At 47.0% G+C, this 21,058-nt stretch overlaps 1 protein-coding gene across 1 annotated transcript in view; it reads left to right on the forward strand.

Moving 5' to 3' along the window:
• The window catches only part of SPECC1 (sperm antigen with calponin homology and coiled-coil domains 1), a 137,535-nt gene that overhangs the window by 113,570 nt on the left and 2,907 nt on the right, over positions 1-21,058 (forward strand). Inside the window, exons 12-13 of the mRNA XM_060258999.1 lie at positions 14,487-14,603; positions 18,124-18,183. Of these exons, the coding sequence (XP_060114982.1) occupies positions 14,487-14,603; positions 18,124-18,183 (177 nt within the window). The remainder of the gene's footprint in view (positions 1-14,486; positions 14,604-18,123; positions 18,184-21,058) is intronic.

The raw sequence follows: 21,058 nt of genomic DNA on the forward strand, positions 1-21,058 counted from the left end.
TTTTGTGTCCTTATAAGGTAGGATTGTAGGGATTATAGGATGAGAGAGAGAGAAATGAACTCACAGGTGCTCCTCATGAACTTTTAATTTTAATTTTTTCTTTTTAGAATTTTGTTTATACAAAGAGGTTCCAGAACTCTGTTCCGCTGCGTTCCTGATGCAGATGGAACCTTCCCTCCCACCCCTCAGTTGCTAAACTGATGATGTGATTCCTCCTTGTGTGTTTGAAGAATTGGGTCCCTGTTGCTCCTAGAGGCCTGAAGCAACTTCTTGGCAAAAGTAGTTTTGAATCCTAACAGAACTTGGCTTTTTCCTGACAGACATCTGGGCTCCATTACCTTTTCCCTCACACACCCCCCCCCCCGACGCAGCATTGCCTTCTCATGTCTTTTGGCCACTTCGTGGAATAACTAAGCCCTGCTCCCTTGGGTCTTTGCTCTGAGACTTTTTTTTTGTTACCTCATTAGTGTCATCTTGCTTAATCGTATCATTAGCAGCCGGGGCCAGATTAAAGTGCTCTGGTTCTGTTTATTCTGCAGAGAGTGATCGGTTTTGTCAAAGGGCCAAAAGCTCCCCAGATTAAACCTCTTAGCACTGCAGCCTCCGACTGCCAGAAAGCACAAAGAAGACAGCGCAAGGCACTTAAATCTTTGTCAAGGGCTTGCTAGGAAGAGTGGGTGGCCTTGGCAGCTGAGGAGAAGAGAAAGCGAAGGGACCGCTTGGCCCTTTTCTGTTTCACTTTGGTTTCTGCTTTTGCCCATTTAGGTTACTGACATTCCCAGATCGTTTGTTTACTTCACTGAATTTTATGTTGTATTTATATTTATATGCTGTTTGGCCGAGGAAACAGAAAATACGAAAAACCACAAAAATAAGGAGTCGGAGGTTGGGTTTCACTAGTGGGACGTGACAACTCGATGTGGGCTCCTGAGGTACAATGGCAGGGCTGTGAAATTCCAGTCATGTCCTAAATTAAATTATGGCAATAGCATCCATACAGCGTTCTCCTCACTCAGCTTCATTCAAAACATTGGCATATTATAATCCGCTGTGTATTGGATGGTTCTTCGTAGGCCTCATGTGCTTTGTTTTGCCAGCAAATGAATTTTAACTCTGTTACTTCTGTAGTCGGGTGCCGCTGAGCTGAACGTGTGGGAAGAACAGCAAATTTGAACTGAGTGTATAACCTGGTCACCAAAGAATGAGCTGGTTGGTTTAGATCAACCTGTGGGCTAAATCCTCTCATGACTGCTGGTTTGTACTTAAGGACTGGGAGATAATAAGGGGACAGAGCTCTTGGCTTCCCCCTCCCCTCAGGCCAAGTGTTGTGGCGTTTCTTCGCGGTCCCTTCTCTGATTAGCCCCTTTTTTATTTATTTATGTAGACTATTTATGTGGGCCCTTCCCAGAGAGCAGCCCCAGACAGATCCCAAAGTGAAAACAAATACAATAAAATCATAAAAACAGTACAAGAACAATTAATATTAAAACAAGACATTAAAAGCAGCATTAAGCAGCCTGAAATGATGCCCATCAAAGTCCTCAGACTGGAAGCTGAAATAGCTGAAAATGGTAGGGACCCTTCAGGCACATAATACAATATAAACGTTTGAAGAGAAGACCAAGACGCTGTCTAAAGCCTCAGCCTTTTTTTTCTTTTTTTTGTGTGGGGGGGGGGGAACGTGGGTTTGCAAACAAGTCAGTGAGATAGACAAACTGGGGGTTTTCTTTCTGTTTACTCTTCCTTTGATGTAAACTGATAACACAGGGAAATTGCCTCTCTCCCTTCCATTCCCTGTGCTCTTTTTTGCCACAACGGAGGCTGGATACCTGTCTGCATAAGATCAGGCTCGCCTGGGCCATCACAGTCAGGTTGGGTACCACCAAGTTTGAGTATTTTGGGACAAGACAAAATAAGTTCTCTCTCTCTCTCAGCTTCTGCTTTATAAACCTCCATTGGATGCTCCCACAGGCATCTTATTTCCTAAACAGAAAAGCCTCAGACTTCTTTGCAGTTTCTCTTTGGGAAGCTGCGGCAAGCCCTGGATTGCCCAATCCAAGTACACCTAATTCAGACCAAGCAACAGACAAACCAGTCCTTTTGTGAGGGGGATACCCATACAAATGGAAAGTACACACTGTGCAAGTTCCGAGGAAACGGCAGAAAGGCGGGGTGGAGCGGTGGAGGGCGACTTGGCCTGGCCTGCTGTGTCGAAGAGCCTGAATGGCTGAGATCCCTGAGAGTCGATCAGAGCTTTGAATGGGGATAAGACTTTGAACTCTCGAAGGCCTGGAAGAGTTAGCTGATCCCTCGAGTAAATGCTTGGGTGAATCATTGGTTCTCAGCTTCTACCAAAGAAAGATCAAGTGGGAGTATTTGGGAGTATTTGCAACCTCTGCAAAGTCGTTGGGGCTTTGCGGTTATCAAAGAGGCAAGGCGGATGTCCTTTGCTCTGTGTACGGAGGGCAAGCCTTGGCTGTATGTTTCCAGTTGTGTTCCTTGGGGGTCCCTCAAGACCTGACCAGGATTTAGTCAAGGGCAGGATCTGTCCCCCAGACTACTTCCTTGGAAGACATTTTACCCAACCTGACTGATAATTCCATCCAGCCTAGAGAGAGAGAAAGAGAGATTGAATGTGTTTTGCTGGGTATGCACGGACGCAACACTGGCCAGATTCTTGCCTGGAGTAGTGACTACACACTCCAGCATCTTCTGCAACATACAGGAGTTCCACTGCACATGAGTCAATGGGAAAGGGGTTCCTTAAGGTTGGAAGGTCGGTAGCAGAAAAGGCCATCAAGTCACAGCTGACTTACGGTGACCCTGTAGGGTTTTCAAAGCAAGAGACGTGCAGAGGTGGCTTGCCACTGCCTGCCTTTGCTTAGCTACCCTGGACTTCCTAGGGGGCCTCCCATAAGAACATAAGAAAAGCCATATTGGATCAGGCCAATGGCCCATCCAGTCCAACACTCTGTGTCACACAGTGGCAAAAAATTTTATACATACACACACACTGTGGCTAATAGCCACTGATGGACCTCTGCTCCAGATTTTTATCTAAACCCCTCTTGAAGGTGGCTATGCTTGTGGCCGCCACCACCTCCTGTGGCAGTGAATTCCACATGTTAATCACCCTTTGGGTGAAGAAGTACTTCCTTTTATCCGTTTTAACCTGGCTGCTCAGCAATTTCATCAAATGCCCACGAGTTCTTGTATTGTGAGAAAGGGAGAAAAGTACTTCTTTCTCTACTTTCTCCATCCCATGCATTATCTTGTAAACCTCTATCACGTCACTCCGCAGTCGACGTTTCTCCAAGCTAAAGAGCCCCAAGCGTTTCAACCTTTCTTCATAGGGAAAGTGCTCCAGCCCTTTAATCATTCTAGTTGCCCTTTTCTGGACTTTCTCCAATGCTATAATATCCTTTTTGAGGTGCGGCGACCAGAACTGCACACAGTACTCCAAATGAGACCGCAGCATCGATTTATACAGGGGCATTATTCAGGGGCATCGATTTATACAGGGCCATCCAAAGACTAACCAGCACTGACCCTGCTTAGCTTCCAAAGTCTGACAAGATGGGGCTTAGGAGCCACCAAATTACAGCTTGAAGAGCCAGCAGGTGAGTTTCAGTCCCTGCCCCAGGCGAGGACTTAATCTCCCCATGGTGGGAAATGTTCTTCCCATTACTAATCCAAGGGGCTTAGGTGGATCAAGTATTAGTGGAGAGCCAATTTCATAATAGGCAGCAAACCTGATATGCAAAACAAGCACTACCAATGGAATGTCCCTCGTTCAGTGGAAATCTCTGCACAAGCAGATTTCTGGGTCCTTGATGTGATCCTCCCACAATCCTTTGCAGCTCTTTTGCAGTCAGTCCCGATTCTCTCAGAGCTCTCTCAGCCCTACCCTACCTCACAGGGTAGGAAGAAGGGAAGGAGATTGTAAATTGCTCTGAGACTCCCGAGTGAAGGGTAGGGTATAAATCCAATCTCTTCTCCTCTTATCAGATTGCTTGGGGGTGGAGGCTTTTACCCAAACAGGACACTGGAACGGGTGATGGGCAGTGTTCCCTCTTAAGCTGAATTAGCGTGAGCTAGCTCACAATTTTTTAGCCGCCAGTTCACACATTTTTGTCTCAGCTCAGGGAAATGGCCCTAGAGCAAACTAATTTATGCAGTAGCTCACAGCTTTAATGTCAGTAGCTCACAACTAATACCAGTAGCTCACAAAGTAAAAATTTTGCTCACAAGACTCCACAGCTTAGAGGAAACATTGGTGATGGGATCCCTGCAGACCTTTGCCTGGTTTCATGTTCTTTCCGATAAATGATTTAGAAGCCTCTACAGATAAAAGTTGCCTGGGTGTATATTTCATGCCAGAGACTTCCTGGCTGATGGCTGCCAGCTACAGCTCCTGCCCACTTGAGATTTATGGCATCGCAGGGCCAAAGCCAGTCAGTCGGGTTAAGAATGAGATAATCGCCCAAGGTTTGCTTCATCTCTCGGAAGTTTCCTCCCCAAGCGCTGCCTTAATTCAGCAGAAGCGCACTTTGGCACAACAGAGGTTTCTTCCTGCCGATGGCTGCGTCCAGAGACAGCCGGCCCAACTCCAGGAGGTCTGCAAAGAGACCCGGGGCGTGCAGATGCCAAAAGCAGAGACAGAAAGGGGGGCAAAGAGAGCGGGAGAGGCTCCTTCGTTCTTACCCTCTTGCAAATGGTGGGCCATCCTTTTCCTTTGTGCATCTTTGGAAATCTCTCAGGGAGGCCCCTTCCACGTTTGGATCATGATGCCAGGTGAAAACAAGTCCGTTCGGTCCCTCTTGGTTGTTCTGAAGTGTCCTTAAACGCATTTAGCTCAGATAAATGCAAGGACTTTTTTACATAGGGTAATTTGAGCAGTTCGCTGCCAAGGGGGGTACTGATGACCACTAAGCCTGGCCAGCTGTAAAACGAGACTAAGACCAGCTGACCAACTTTATGGTAGATAGCCCCTCAGTGTGGTTAGCTGCAGGGCTTTTTTTGTAGCAGAAACTCCTATGCATATTGGGCCACACCACCCTGATACAGCCAATCCTCCAAGAGCTTACAGGGCTCTTTTTACAGGGCCTACTGAAAGCTCCAAGAGAATCATCAGGGGAGTGGCCTAATATGCAAAGGAGTTCCTGCTGCAAAAAAAGGCCCCATTATCTGCAATGGAGCCTCCATGATAAGAGGCAGAGTATCTTTGAATTGTGTTTTCTGGGGAGGCAACGCCAGGGATTGGTTTTGGCTGCTCTGCCCTGCTTTCAAGCCCACTGAGGCGTCTGTCGGACGAAGGATCTGGACTGGATGGACCCTTCTGATATCCTTGGAGCTGAATTACAGCAGCCATTTGCCACCTTTTCTTCGTTGTCCACTTATTTAAATTATCATCCCGCTGCCTGGGCCTTCTTTTTGGTTTTAAACATCTGCCCAGCACCGAGTGCTTGGGAGGGACTACATTTCATTACCCATTTGGCCCTGATCTCCGTGCAATTCGTGGGCGCCCTAAACAAAAGAATATTAATTTGCCTTGGTAGCTGTAAATCTTTCTCTTGAGCCTTTGGAATGCAGTCCCCGGCAGCTAGTGGGAGGGGCAGAGAAAGTGTCTCTGTTGCAGGGTTTGCCACTGGGATAATCTTGTATGAGCACAGCTTGGGGCAGGGCCCTTGGGGAGGGATCCAGGGTGTCATTTTAGGGGGATTTGGTGAAGGGTAAACAACACTGCTGCCTGTTTTTATGAATCTGCTTCCTCAAAGATTTCAGGTTTTCACGGCTGGCATCATCATTAGGGTTTGTAGAATCTTTCGGGCTCAAGTGCCGTGTTCTACTGGAGAAAGTTTTCCTTCCGGACGTTTCATTCTCAGCTGCGGAGAACATCCTCAGTGGCGTTGCAGCAACGCCACTGAGGATGTTCTCCGCAGCTGAGAACGAAACGTCCGGAAGAAAAATGTTCTCCAGTAGAACACGGCACTTGAGCCCGAAAGATTCTACAAACCCTAATCTGCTTCCTCTCCGCTCTTTCTCTATTTGTATACAGATTACAGAGGTCCCAGATGTTTCGAGCTATTTATTTTTTAAAAAAAAACTTGTCCCACCGTATCTACCTAAATACATCATTAATTTCAGCAGGCCTCATTTTGGGCAGGAGTTGTGCTCTGGGACCTCTAAATCGTATTGTGCTGTTTCTTTCTTAAACCACTCCCCCCCCCCCAAAAAAAAACCCCACTTGTTCAAACCCCCTGCGAAAATTTTGCTGAATTCTAAGATTTGACAAACTTTCTAATAGTTCCCTCCACAAAAAAATGGGGAAATAACCAAAACATGCAAAGCAGAGAGATGGAAATCTTCGTCATGCCACTGTAGCCGTATAGGAGACAGCAGAGTAGTAAGCTGCAGTACTGCAGTCCAAGCTCTGCTCACAGCCTGAGTTCGATCCTGGCAGAAGCTGGGTTCAGGTAGCCAGCTTAAAGTTGACTCAGCCTTCTATCCTTCCAAGGTCAGTAAAATGAGTACCCAGCTTGCTGGGGGTGACGTATAGATGACTGGGGAAAAGTCTTCCGTGAAAACGTTATGATGTGATGTTACCCCAGATTCGGAAACGACTGGTACTTGCACAGGGGATTACCTTTACCTTTTTAATTTAAAAAGTATGACGGGAGTAAGGTTTTATTATGACAATTATTATTCAAGAAGCCTTTTAAGATAGATGCTGAGCTGATATAATTTAGTATACCTTTGAGGTGTGTGGCCTATGCAAATAGGTTGTGCTAATGAGCCCTGGCACCTCTTTTTCCACTCAATGACCCCTGGATTTCAATATTCAGGAGGTTCTGCTGCTCTTCTGTTCCTATTTTACAGATGGCAGAAGCAATGGTGGAGAACACTGCTCGTGTACTTTTGCGCTGCAAACTTTACCAAGAAGAAACGGTCTCATCTTACATTAACCCTTTGCAATCCTATCTGAAAGTTAGGCCAGAAATCGTGCGTAATTTCCTCTTAGAAGATTCTCAGAGCTTCATATCTTATGCTGTGGCTAGGTGTTGCTTAGCGATTAGAAAACATAAATCCTTTGTAACTAAAGATATACTGGAACTTCTTTCTATCTACACAGGGTTTAATTCTTTCAATGCCAATGACTTTACTTCCAAGTTATTACTCTCTCTTTTTTAGCTATTTCTGTGAACTGACAATATTGCTGGCTTTTGCCGTAATAAATGAATCGAACGGAAGATGACTGAAGCGGAGACTCATGGCGAGTCAAGTCGAGCTAGGCCTTCATTCCCCAACATACCAAACCAGAGTTTGAACTCTGTCTGCTCAAACATCCTGCCTCAAATGCACAGGGCAAAGAGATCGTTATGGTCCCGCCCCTCCCCTTCCCGAATTTCCTGGTGTCCCGTAAGCTCTCTGAATCTCCTCCTGGGTCTTCATCAGTCAAGGTCAATATTGACGTGCTCAGGATCCATCTTCACTCCACAGCGCCTGCCCGCCTTACCTTCCCCATCCTTGCAGGCTTGTTGGAAGAGGTCAGGGCAGGATGTGGGGCCAGGGTCTCAGATCCTCCCTCCTCTCCATTGTGCAGGAGCGGAGGAGGTGATGCTCTGTTCCCCACCGGCTTCCTGCTGCCTCCCCACCCCTCTTGTGATTCCTTTTAATGTTGGGAACATCACAGTAGCCCGACAGGATACACCTCAATCCAGCTGGCTTCTAGGCATCGCATTCCAGAAGCGCAAGATCAGATTCTATTTATTTGTTTCACCTTTGTACCGAAGCTGTCCTCCAGGAAGCCAGAGACCTTGTTCTGGGGGCCGTCAGATCGCTCTGTGGGAAACTTCCAGTATTCCTTCTTCTAGTAAAGTCCTTATCTTTATCTTTCTTGGTACTGCAGGAGCTGTGCTGGCTTCCAATAGGAAGAAAAGAAAGACTTGCCTTCAATCACACGTTGGTATAGGAAATTATGGGATCGTTTTGTAACTGATAAGATGTCAGACCAACGTTGGATTATAGAAAACACTCAGGGAGTCTCGGTTTTCCTTCTTAGAGTTAATGGATGTTCTTCAGATACATTAGTCCCATCTATATATTCTTGCTTAGCTTTGCTTTAACGAATCTGGCGTATTGTTATAAGGGATGTAGTTTAAATGCCCCTTGCCAGTGGTGGGTGTATTTTGTCATGTCATCAAACCTTTTTGTTCCTTTTTGTTGGTTTCAGTGGTTTAGTTTTTGACCTTTACTGTTAATGTTCTCTTGTAATTCATTCACTGTTCATCAGCAGTTTATAGCTTTGTCGATCGTGTCTACAATGTTATATAACTTAATAGTAACGAAAAATAAAAAAGCCTCTTAAAAAAAACATTCTCTGCCTAAGAGCCCTCTGAGGTTGTTTAGGCAGGGGAAGAGAGCCGCAACCCGTTGGGTTCAGTAGCTGAGCAGGGATTGGAACACACGTCTACGAAGATGTAAAAAGAATGCTGTTTTCTGCCCTGACCTAGATAGCCCAGGCAAGCCCAATCTCATAAAAACTCGGAAGCTGAGCAGGGTTGACTCTGGTTGGTTAGTACTTGGATGGGAGACCGCCTTGGAATACCAGCAGTCAGGAGGCAAGGGCGGGCTCTATTCAGCCAGCTCTCTGAATATCCTCCAGGCCTCCAGTAGGGGTCAGTCACCAGATGTCAATATGACTTCCAGATGCACGCACTACAAAAATACCCGCCCAAAGGAATGCCCTTTTCTGTTTCTTTTTGTTTCTATAAGTCCCAAGCCTTTTCGTTTGCTACCAGCCTGCATTTCTGCTCCTTTCAAACCCCTTTTCCTTTGCGACGAATTTCCTTCAAATGAGTGGTGTCAAAGCGTGCATTCAGTAAACCGGGGCAGGGGAAAGGGATTGTATGCTGTGAAAGAAGAGTCACATAAATCTGAACGTGAGCCGTTACACCCCACCTATTTGCATCATCAGTGTTCCCAACCTGATGGCTTGCTTTGCATGACTTTGTTCACTGTAATAGTGTGGAAAGCGGTGAGATTTAACGGGGTGGAAATTGATGTGAGGAATTAGAAGGTTGTGCCTGCTTGGTTCATGCAAAAAAGAAACAAAACGGAAACAAGATGGCAGAGATGATAAATCCAGATTCCTCCCTACTTGTGAGAAAGGGAAAACTTGCTTCCCCGCCCCCCCAACTTCAAAGGTCATACATGGTAGAGGAGTAAACACACATGCCCGGAGCTTTTTTTGTAGCAGGAACTCCTTTGCATATTAGGCCACACACCCCTGATGTAACCAATCCTGCTGGAGCTTACAGTAGGCCCTGTACTAAGAGCCCTGTAAGCTCTTGGAGGATTGGCTACATCAGAGTGTGTGTGTGACCTAATATGCAAAGGAACAAGAAGAATTGCAGATTTATACCCCACCCTTCTCTCTGAATCAGAGACTCACAGCGATTTACAATCTCCTATATCATCTCCTCCCACAACAGACACCCTGTGAGGTGGGGGGGGGGCTGAGAGGGCTCTCCCAGCAGCTGCCCTTTCAAGGACAACCACTGTGAGAGCTATGGCTAACCCAAGGCCATTCCAGCAGGTGCAAGTGGAGGAGTGGGGAATCAAACCCGGTTCTCCCAGATAAAAGTCCACGCACTTAACCACTACACCAAACTGTAGGAGTTCCTGCTACAAAAAAGAAAAGCCCTGCACATGCAAACCAACACACTCAACAGTCCTGAGTTGGATAGCCCAGAATAGCTGGATCTCATCAGCTCACAGGAGTTGCTGGATCCTTGGATGGGAGACCACTAAGGAAGTCCAGGGTTGTTCAGCAAAGGGAGGCAATGGCAAACCACCACTGTTGGCCTCTTGCCATGAAAACCCTACCAGGTGGCCATAAGTTGTCTGTGACTTGACAGCACTTTCCTCCTTCACCACCACAGGCACTGCTTTTTGCTCCACTCAGGCTTTGACAACACATAAAATAAGCTGAAATTATGCAGTTGCGCATGGGAGACAAAAGGGAAAAATATAAGGAAATACTGCTTTACAGAGGGAGTAATTAAAATGTGGCATTCACTGCCAGAGGATGTCGTGATGGCCACAGGAATAAACAGCTTTAAAAGAGGATTAGATACATTCATGAAGGACAAGTCTGTTGACTGCTCCTAGCCACGGTGGCTGAGAACAACCTCCACGTTCAGAGGCAGTCAACCGCTGAATCCCAGGGCCAGGAGGCAACATCAGGGGAAGGCCTCTCTGCCCTGATGTTGGCCCTCCAGAGGAACTGGTTGGCCACTGTGTGAGACAAGATGCGGGACTATATGGACCATTGGTCTGATCCAGCAGGGCTCTTCTTATGTCCTTATGAAGGCCTCAGCCTCTCTGCCCTGTTGTTGGCCCTCCAGAGGAATTGGTTGGCCACTGTGTGAGACAAGATGCAGGACTATATGGACCATTGGTCTGATCCAGCAGGGCTCTTCTTATGTCCTTATGAAGGCCTCAGCCTCTCTGCCCTGTTGTTGGCCCTCCAGAGGAACTGGTTGGCCACTGTGTGAGACAAGATGCGGGACTATATGGACCATTGGTCTGATCCAGCAGGGCTCTACTTATGTCCTTATGAAGGCCTCAGCCTCTCTGCCCTGTTGTTGGCCCTCCAGAGGAATTGGTTGGCCACTGTGTGAGACAAGATGCTGGACTAGATGGACCATTGGTCTGATCCAGCAGGGCTCTTCTTATGTCCTTATGATGGCCTCAGCCTTTCTGCCCTGTTGTTGGCCCTCCAGAGGAATTGGTTAGCCATTGTGTGAGACAAGATGCTGGACTAGATGGATCAGTGGTTTGATCCAGCAGGGCTCTTCTGATGTTCTTATGAAGGCCTTAGCCTCTCTGCCCTGTTGTGGGCCCTCCAGAGGAACTGGTTGGCCACTGTGTGAGACAAGATGCGGGACTAGATGGACCATTGGTCTGATCCAGCAGGGCTCTTCTTATGTCCTTATGAAGGCCTCAGCCTCTCTGCCCTGTTGTTGGCCCTCCAGAGGAATTGGTTGGCCACTGTGTGAGACAAGATGCTGGACTAGATGGACCATTGGTCTGATCCAGCAGGGCTCTTCTTATGTCCTTATGATGGCCTCAGCCTTTCTGCCCTGTTGTTGGCCCTCCAGAGGAATTGGTTAGCCATTGTGTGAGACAAGATGCTGGACTAGATGGATCAGTGGTTTGATCCAGCAGGGCTCTTCTGATGTTCTTATGAAGGCCTTGGCCTCTCTGCCCTGTTGTGGGCCCTCCAGAGGAACCGGTTGGCCACTGTGTGAGACAGGATGCTGGACAAGACGGACTATTGGTCTGATCCAGCAGGGCTCTTCTTACGTTCTTAAGAGCCACAGTGCCCCCACCTCATCCCGCAAAGATACAACATGAACATTCCCCCCAGAAGAGCAGAATTACTGGGGGTGCCCCATTGGTGTCTGGCCAGCCTCCACCTCCCACAGCACAAATCACCAGGTGTCTTTTAAGGTGTGACATGGCGGGGAGGGGGGTGTCCCTGAGTGGCAGATTTCTCCTTCCTGAAAGCTGCATATTGAGAAATGACCATATGAGAGGTGCCTTTTGTCAAAGCGAGATAATCCAATCTCAGCCTAGCTTTTTAATGCAATTAGACTGGCTGGTAATTAAGATTTGGGAATGAAACTGTTTCCATCAAGATAATTTGTTCCTTGCTGTGAATGGCTTGGATCGAGGCAGCACGCCGGGGTCCTGCGGCGACTCATGTCCAAGAGGCCTCATACAGCCTGTCAACACCGCTGATTGGGATTGATGGCTCCTTTACCTTCTCGGTGCATCCGCAGCCCAGAAAGACACAGGACTGCTTGGAGGCAGACCCGGCTCTGTCCAATAGAAATGAGCAAGAGTCCAGTAGCACCTTAAAGACGGGCAAAATGTAGGGCAAGGCATGACTATGGGCTTCAGGTAGCTGTTGTGGCTCATGTCTCTGGATAGGATTATGAGTTTTCTGTATCCACTGAGGTAGCTGTATTAGTCTTTTGCAGAAAAACTAAGTGTCTAGTGCTCCTTGAGGTCCAGCAAATGTATTTGACCATGAGCTTCAAGAACATGAGACAAACCTGCTGGATCAGATTACTGGACCAACTAGTCTAGCACCTTGTTTCACAAAACAGCCAACCATTTACTCTGGAGGAGCAAACAAAAAGGGCACAGAGGCTGTGGCCCTACTCTGCTGCCGCTTCCCAGCTCTGGTATTAAGAGGTTTGCTGCCTCTGTAGATGAAGGTTCTCTTAATTCACCTCAGCTAGTAGCCATTGACGGACCTCTCCTCCATGAGGGCTTCTGGAGTTCTGGCTCTGCTAGTGGATGTCCTGGGTTTTGGCCACTGGGTACCATGATTTTGGCCACTGTGATGCAGAGCATTGGACTGGATGGGCCATTGATTTGATCCATCATGGCTTCCCTGATCTTATGTCTGGGGTGTTAGTGCTGTATATTCTTGGGGCTTGGGGGTCAACAGTGGGAGGGCTTCTGGAGTTCTGGCCCTGCTGGTGGATCTCTTGATGGCACCTGGGTTTTGGCCACTATGTGACCCAGAGTGTTGGATGGGATGGGCCATTGGCCTGATCCAATATGTCATTTTTTATGTTCTTACGAACCTGCCTTACCCCTATTAAAGTAATCTACATTTGTGGCTATCAGTGTACCTCACCTTGCAATGAATCCCACAGTTGAATGACTCATTGAGTCGTTATTTCCTTTTGTCAGTCCTAAACTTGTTTCCCAGCAATTTCATTGGGTGCACCAAGGTCTGCTAATAAAGAAGGAGAAAGAGCTCCTGGTGAAATCTCAAGATGCAGATATTTGGGGGTGGGGAAGAGACAGCAGGGTTTAAAAAAGACAATTTAAAAACATAGCCAGAAGGTGATAATCCATGATATTTCTGTGCAAAACTCACAAGTACATAAAATAAGGTACTGCACAAAAGAAATGTTTAGGGAGCCATCAGATGACAGATCCTTTAGCAATGGAGTCTTTTTATTTTTTTAGAAACAAACATTTTATTAAATAATTAGTCAAGATACAATGCAGCATACATTAAGTTCTTACATACCTTAATATACAGTACTTATTATCATGATAACATTACATTCCCCCCTTACTATTTATATAATATATAATATAATATTTACAATTGCTCTATATTAAAAATAAAATACAGTATTGTGAAGTGGAGTTCAAGTTAATAAAAAGTCATCCATGTTGACTGTGTTTCAATGTTATAGTTATAACCTGCATAAAACTATTCCAGATTGTCATTTTCAATTTGGTCGAGGAACATTTCTAACTATATAGACTGGGATAGGGAACATTGGCTCTCCAGATGTTTTTGCCTACAACTCCCATCAGCCCAACCACTGGCCATGCTGGCTGGGGCTGATGAGAGTTGTAGGCAAAAAACATCTGGAGAGCCAACGTTCCCTACCCCTGCTATAGACTAACTTAGCTAATACGAATACATAACAATATAATTTATCTGTGATACAGGTATAAATCAAGAGGATTAGTAAAAGATACTTTGTTCACACTATTATCTTGCTCTGTGCACATGAACGTCTTCTTTTTTCAGGGTGTGACAATGTACCCACAAGAACTAGGAACTTGCCCAATTTAAAGACAAAGGCTGGGCTTCATGGGATGGCACTTGCTGTGCAGCTGCAGCCATATGGGGAACTTCCTCAGCTCCCCAGCTGTCCCTTGTCCAATCTTTCACGGGGAACTGAGCACTGAGAAAGCAGAATACAGACAAAACTGACTGGATACCATTTATCTCAGGGATGTCAAATGTGCAACCTGTGGACTGGATTAGGCCCCTGGAGGGCTCCTATCAGGCCCACAAACAACTCACTGTCGTCTGCTTCCTTCTCCCTCTCTTGCTTCCTTCTGCATCACAGCTTGCTTTGCCAGGCTTGCTCAACCAAGCTACAGAGCAAAACCTCTGTTTTCTCCATTGGTTGACCAGCACATGAAGCAAGTTATGTACAAAAGCTTGTAATGCTCAGCCGTTTCATATTTTCCTCTGGGTCTTAGGATCAAAGCATTGACCATGAGATTTCTGTAATGAATGCTAGGGAATCAAAAGTAGGTTTGCAACTTATAGATGCACACCTGAACAGCATACTCAGGATTGCTACAGCACAGACATTGTCTCCAGATTTTGATGCAATAATTCAGAGCAAGAGGTGTCAGTTATCAGAGACTGTTAAATAAACAAAACACTGCAAGAATCCTAATCTTTTTAGCATGTTTTAAGTTTTTAAAAATATCTTTGTGTTTGTCTGTATCCTTTATAAAGTCTATATCTCTGCTGCCTGGCATTACATTTTATGACAAGCTTTCATTCATGTCAGATTCAGCCCTCATAACAAGTGAGTTCGACACACCTGATTTACCTCCTTCCTTCTTCTCTCCCTCCCCAGAATATCGACATCACCAACTTCAGCAGCAGCTGGAGCGATGGCCTGGCCTTTTGCGCGCTCCTCCACACCTACCTGCCTGCACACATTCCCTTCCAGGAGCTCAGCAGCCAAGACAAGGTGAGTGAGCCCCCAGTTAATCAGTTGGATTCATCACCAACATAAGAAAATGCCTTATACTGAATCAGAGTATTGATCTTCCCGGTATTGCTTACTCTGACTGGCAGCTGCTCTCGAGCATCCCAGGCAGCCTGCAATCCTTTAACTGGAGATGCCTGGGATGGAGCCTGGGCAGATTCTGTGCCCTTTGACTGACACACACACACACACACCGTGACTGAAAGCAGAAAAGCAGGGCTTGGAATTGTTGCTCATGGATACACGAAGTTCAGTCTCGTCCGCTCTAACTGGCAGCCCAGGGTTGAAGGCAAAGAAGAGCCTTTCCCAACACCTGCTATCAGAGATCCCGTAACTGGAGATGGCAGGAATTGAACCTGGCACCTTCTGCATGCAAAGGAAGCACTCTACCGCTGAACTACAGCCCCTCCCTTGAACATTTTGATTTGCTGAAAAGAGGTCCAGGGTTGACTGAGCACCAGGGCGTTTCTTCTTCTTTCTTTTTTTTAAGTTTATTTTTAAAATCAGGTCTTCTAAAACGTGCCAGCTCCAACTTAGAAGAAGCATTTTCTTTCGTGTGGGAGCACCTCTTCAAAGAAGCAGCCTGCTGTAGCATACCCTTGAGTCACCGGAAAGAACCAAAGCATTCCTTTTCCCTCATTTAATTGATTGATGAACTCGTAGAATTGACTGGCTGAGATTTCTTTGGTCAGGTTGCAACTCTAGTCATGACCAGTGTTCCCTCTAAGCTGAGTTAGCGTGAGCTAGCTCACAGGTTTTTAGGCTCCAGCTCACACATTTTTTTGTCCTTCACTCAGGAAGGATGACCCCAGTGCACACTAATTTTTGCGGTTGCTCACAGCTTTAATGCCAGTAGCTCACAAAGTAGAATTTTTGCTCACAAGACTCTGCAGATTAGAGGGAACATTGGTCTTGACTATTACCCTTAATTTCTATGGCATGTTTGGTTCAGGTCCCTGTTGCTAACCTCCAGGTTAGGCTTGTTCCAGGTGACATGGATCAGTTCTTTTGGAGAAAATGGCCACTTTGGAGGGTGGGCTGTATGCTATTATACCCTGCTGGGCTCCCTCTCTTAAAGTTCTTTTCCCAGCCATAGCTCTGGCAGAGGTTGTCCTTGAAAGGGCAGCTGCTGAGAGAGCCCTCTCAGCCCCACCCACCTCACATGGTGTCTGTTGTGGGGGGAGAAGATATAGGAGATTGTAAGCCGCTGTGATTCAGAGAGAAGGGCAGGGTATAAATCTGCAGTCTTCTTCTTCTTGTAGTGGTTAACCTTTGTGGGCCTTCTTTAGAAAGGCTGGGCTTTCCGCTTTACCCCTTAGGGCTACCTTGCTCTCAGCCAGCAAGCTTACCCCTCTGTGGCATCCATGAGGACTAGAAGCTTGCTAAATTTAAGAAAGAACCGAATTTTTTTTCCAACTTGGCAATAAATACAGATTGTTTTACATGGATTGCTCTTGCTCGTTTTTCTGAGAGCCAGCTGTGGTGTAGTGGTTAAGAGTGGTGGACTCTAATCTGGAGAGCTGGGTTCGATTCCCCATTCCTCCACATGCAGCTGCTGGAGTGACCTTGGGTCAGTTCTAGTTCTCTCAGAGCTGTTCTTTCAGAGCTCTCTCAGCCCCACCTACCTCACAGGATGCCTGCTGTGGGGAGAGGTAGGAAAGGAAGACTGTCAGCCACTCTGAGACTCCAAGAGAAGGGCAGGGTATAAATTCAATCTCTTCTTCTCCCCCCCTCCCCCGAAAAAACCCTACCCAGAAATCAACCTGCGTTTTGCACACATTTCTCCTCCAGCCGCACCCATACACCTGGGTGCTCGTGCACAATCACTTATTTCCTTTGCATGCTTGAATAATTTGCTTCCCTTAATGTTTTGAATAGGAAAGCAGGTGTCATTTTTAAATTGTGGTCTGGATTTCCTGCTCTGCGAGGTGGGGGTAGTTTCAGGCTCGAACCTGTCACATTTCTCTCTTCAGAAATGGAACCAGTGGAGTTCAGGGGAGCGTGATTGTCAGAGCGGGCTCCTGTCCTTGGCTAAGCAGACCAGATCTTCCTTCTAGGCCCCTCATAGCCTTCCTCTTGTGTAAGACTCAGGGGAGCCAATTTATATTCTTAAGGACCACTGCTCTCAAGTTCGAGAGGGAAAATAGCTCTCGTCTTCCCAATTCTGACCATTGTTAATATCAACGCATGATAGACCATAAACTTTGTGGCAAATGCATTACAAACATAGAAGACCACAAATAGCAAGATAATAGGTACAATAAATAGCGTAGTATACCACATTCCAGCTTCCTTTATAAAACCTCCCTCCTTCTGTTACGTTACAACCAGGGCCTTTTTTTTTGTAGCAGGAACTCCTTTGCATATTAGGCCACCCACCCCTTGAAGTAGCCAATCCTCCAAGAGATTACAGGGCTGTTCATACAGGGTCTATTGTAAGCTCCAGAAGGATTGGCTACATCAGATGGGTGGGGCCTAATATGCAAAGGAGTTCCTGCTAAAAAAAGCCCTGATTACAACCTTGTTTTTTTAAAAATAAAAACAATTAGTTTAAATTGTTTTAACATAGAACATCAAGTTTAGAATGTCCTTCTTTCCCCTTAACTGATTAAGCACTGGTAGACTTTTCCAACACCATAAACTTGAATAAGGAGGGTCTTTTTTCCGCGTCAGTAAAGTGATTCAGAGCTACTGGACTCGATTATCTCCTAAGGGCAGAGTGACCTAGATCAAGTAGCCGACTCCAAAATGTAATATCAGTAGCGGCTAATATAAATCACTATTGAAACAATAGTTGTGTTTAGTATGTACAGCAGCAAGTGTTTGTGACTGACATTTGCCTTCCTAAGAATGCTGGGTTTTGGAATAATGGGCTGCAGGTTTTCAAGGGAATACAGGATTTGGGGGCTTAATTTGAACTAGATTTGAGTCCAGCAGCAACTTAGAGACCAGGGGTGGCCAAACTTGCTTAATGCCACATAGAATAAATATCAGAGATTTGAGGAGCTGCAAAAGAGGAAGGAAAACTTGAAAGAAAGGTGGAAAGAAAACAAATAGATGGGAGAGGTGGAAAGAGAGCAACTTTAATTTTAAATGTTTTCTCCAAGCTGCTGGCTGGCTTGACTTGGAGAAGCAATTTAAAGAGACAAATGCTTTCTTCTAGCTGGCCAACAGGGCTTTGAGAGCCTCACAATATGTGTGAAAGAGCCACATGTGTCTCCCGAGCAGGGTTACTAAGTGTAACTAAGCTGAGTTAGCGTGAGCTAGCTCACAGATTTTTAGCCTCCAGTTCACACATTTTTGTCTTAGCTCAGGAAGGATGCCCCCAAAGCACACTAATTTATGCAGTGGCTCACAACTTTAATGCCAGTAGCTCACTAAGTAAAATGTTTGCTCGCAAGACTCTGCAGCTTAGAGGGAACATTGCTCCCGAGCCACAGTTTGGTCACCCCGTTAGAGACCAGCAACCTGACATTCCCCCATCTCAATCTTATTTTCGCAGAAAAGAAATCTCCTTTTGGCATTCCAAGCAGCTGAGAGCGTAGGCATCAAACCCAGCTTGGTAAGTTCCTTTTGTTCCAGGGGGGGAGGAAAGGGGGGGGAGGGCAGGGAGAAGAGGCCAGAACCTGCAAGGAAGCGACAGGCCAGCCAGGAGCTCGGGGAGGCAGGCAGTTTCCCAACTTTTTTTTTTTTTGCAGAAAGGTCCAATGGAAGGTTTGCTTTTAACCTGAGTCTCAAGGAAGATAGTTTCAGAAACTGGTCCATCGTTGCTTTCATTAAGTTCGGTGGCTGCCCAGAAAGCAGCGAGCTCGCTTCTTTGTTCCCTCGAGAGCGTTTGAGCCAGCCTGCTGTCCCTTTTGTAAGAAATAAAAAATAACACCTAGTAAATTTTTGAGCTTGCAAACCGTCCCCACCGTAGCTGGGAGCTTTCCGCACTGAGCATCACCTTTCTCCGCAAAGCCCACATTCTCATAGCCCCCACACATGAATCAGTCATTTCCATGTAGCACTCGGAGTGCTTCTGCGCCAGCAAAAGCCGGGCTTCTGCACCTTGCTTGCTTTTTACACATTGCATCGTGTGTGCTGTGTTTCTCTTCTCTCACATGATTCGCTTTGCACAGTTGCTTTCTGCTCCCATTCCTTCCCCGCTTATTAGCCCAGGCACTCTCAGATGGACCTCAGTTCCCGCCAGGGCTGCAAATGCTGCTTCTTTGGTTTAGTGTAGTGGCTTGATGCAGTGATTAAGTGTGCAGACTTTTCTGGGAGAACCAGGTTTGATTCCCCACTCCTCCACTAGCACCTGCTGGAATGGCTTTGAGTCAGCCATAGCTCCGGCAAGAGTTGTCCTGCAATCGTCGTCGTCTTCGGTTTTTAAAATGAAAATCTGAGATTTTTCAGGTCTGCAGCTTCTCTTGACTCCTGCTGAATGGCTCACATCTGTGCTGCGTAGCACTACTGCAGATGCGGGGGTCCTCCATGGGCTCACCTGTCCCTGATACGGCAGCGACTGCTGCACGCAAGTCTTTTGATCAAAGCCGTTGTTTCTGGTCCAGGCTCAGGAGTACAAATCTGCCTTCTTCCCCTCCCCCCCCTCCCATTTTTGCTTTGCTTCATTTGTTTTTGTTGTTTTGAGCTTTTCATTTCACCTGTTTTCACCGCTGGCATTTCCTGATTAATTTGTTTATACTTATAGCCAGAACAGGGTGATATATATTTTAATGGTAGTAATTCTGTTGAATTTAATTTAGCAAGGTTGGTGCTGGGGGGCAGGGGGTGGGGACTGCAATTTTTGTCCCAAAATATTTAGAGAGCCTCTGGCAGAAAATGGAATTTTCTGATTGAAACAGTCTGGCAGTAACATCTGGGCACATTCCTAGTTCAGGCTGTTTTCCAGCCTCTGAGAAGGGAGCTGAAGTCAAAATGGGAATCTCGGGGTCACACATGGTAGGTCACATGTGGCTGTGTGCCTGAAGCTTCCAGGGCATCTGTGTTCTGCCAGGTTTCCAGAGGGATTCCTCTACCCAGACGGCCCATGGGTTTCTCCAGACATGATTTGGTCTCAAGGCTTGTGGGCCAGACTGGGGTGGGGTCAACAAACAGCCTGGCCTTTGCGCCGGTCTCTTCCTTGAAGAAGTCCCCAACTGCCTGCTGTGTTCCAGAGGGGAACCTTTTCTTCTCTTTTTGGTATTTTTTGGTGTGTGTGTGTGTGCATGGTGGTGACTTCTGGTGGGGCATGGAGGACATTCAGAGAAGTGACTTGATACAGCCTGCCCCTGCCTCCCAGTCCTGGTATTCCAAGGAGGTCTCCCTTCCATGTACTTGACAGCGTAGATTCTGTTTAGCTTCCAAGATCTGATGAGATAGGGCTTGCCGGGGCTATTCAGGTCAGGATCACACAGGACCCATTTCTGAAGGTTCCTGCATCTTGTTTTCCACCTTGCCGACTGTGCGAGTTCCTTAGCTGTCCTCCCACCTTTCTTGCTTCCTCTCTGGCATCCACCTGTCACCTGACAACAGAGCCATCAGCAGGCTGCTTGGAAGCGTGTATAGCCCACTGAACTCTGCACGTCTGCAGGGCCAGTTCCTTGGTTGTGTGAACCGGCCCACAGTCGCATTAGCTCGTAACTGCTCGTGGTCCTTCTGGGATGCATGAAATGATGAGAGAGCTAGTTTGGTGTAGTGGTTAAGTGTGCAGACTCTTATCTGGGAGAACCGGGTTTGATTTCCCACTCCTCCACTTGCACCTGCTGGAATGGCCTTGGGTTAGCCACAGCTATTGCAGGAGTTGTCCTTGAAAGGGCAGCTGCTGTGAGAGCCCTCTCAGCCCCACCCACCTCACGGTGTCTGTTGTGGGGGGAGAAGATATAGGAGATTGTAAGCCGCTCTGAGTCTCTGATTCAGAGAGAAGAGCGGGGTATAAATCTGCAATTCTTCTTCTTCTTCTTGAGGACATATGAGTTTCCATCGAGCTTCCCTTCCGCCCATTTATCCTACCCCGTCTCACCACCCCCCACTGCCCCGTTTAAAAATAAAATCTCATTTCTTGAAAAGGTTTAAGGCTGAGATTTAATGAGCTTTGGCTGCTGCCTGCTCCTCGGAAGCCCGGCCAGCACGTAAACAGCCCTTCCGGCAGAGCGCCTGTTGTTCCTGGCAGCGGTCCCCGGTCGCTGCGGCAGGAAAGACGAGAGCCGTCACGTTCCCCCGAAGCTCGAATGTGAAGGGTCCGGCTGGACATCAGAGAGAAGCTCTGCTTCCCCAGGACTTCCTGGGAACGTCAGGAAACTCCCCAAAGCAGGAGGCAGTAGCAGCCCAGCAGCAAGGAGGCCTGAGCCAGCTGCTCTGCAGAGCTCAGCAGGAGACAGATGAAGCCCCCGGATTCCTTCATGCCTGCCTTTTCCCCTCGCCCGGCTGCTTTCTTTCCCTCCTGCTCAGAGACG

The sequence above is a fragment of the Heteronotia binoei genome, chromosome 18, assembly GCF_032191835.1.
Source record: "Heteronotia binoei isolate CCM8104 ecotype False Entrance Well chromosome 18, APGP_CSIRO_Hbin_v1, whole genome shotgun sequence".
Classification (NCBI taxonomy): Eukaryota; Metazoa; Chordata; class Lepidosauria; order Squamata; family Gekkonidae; genus Heteronotia; species Heteronotia binoei.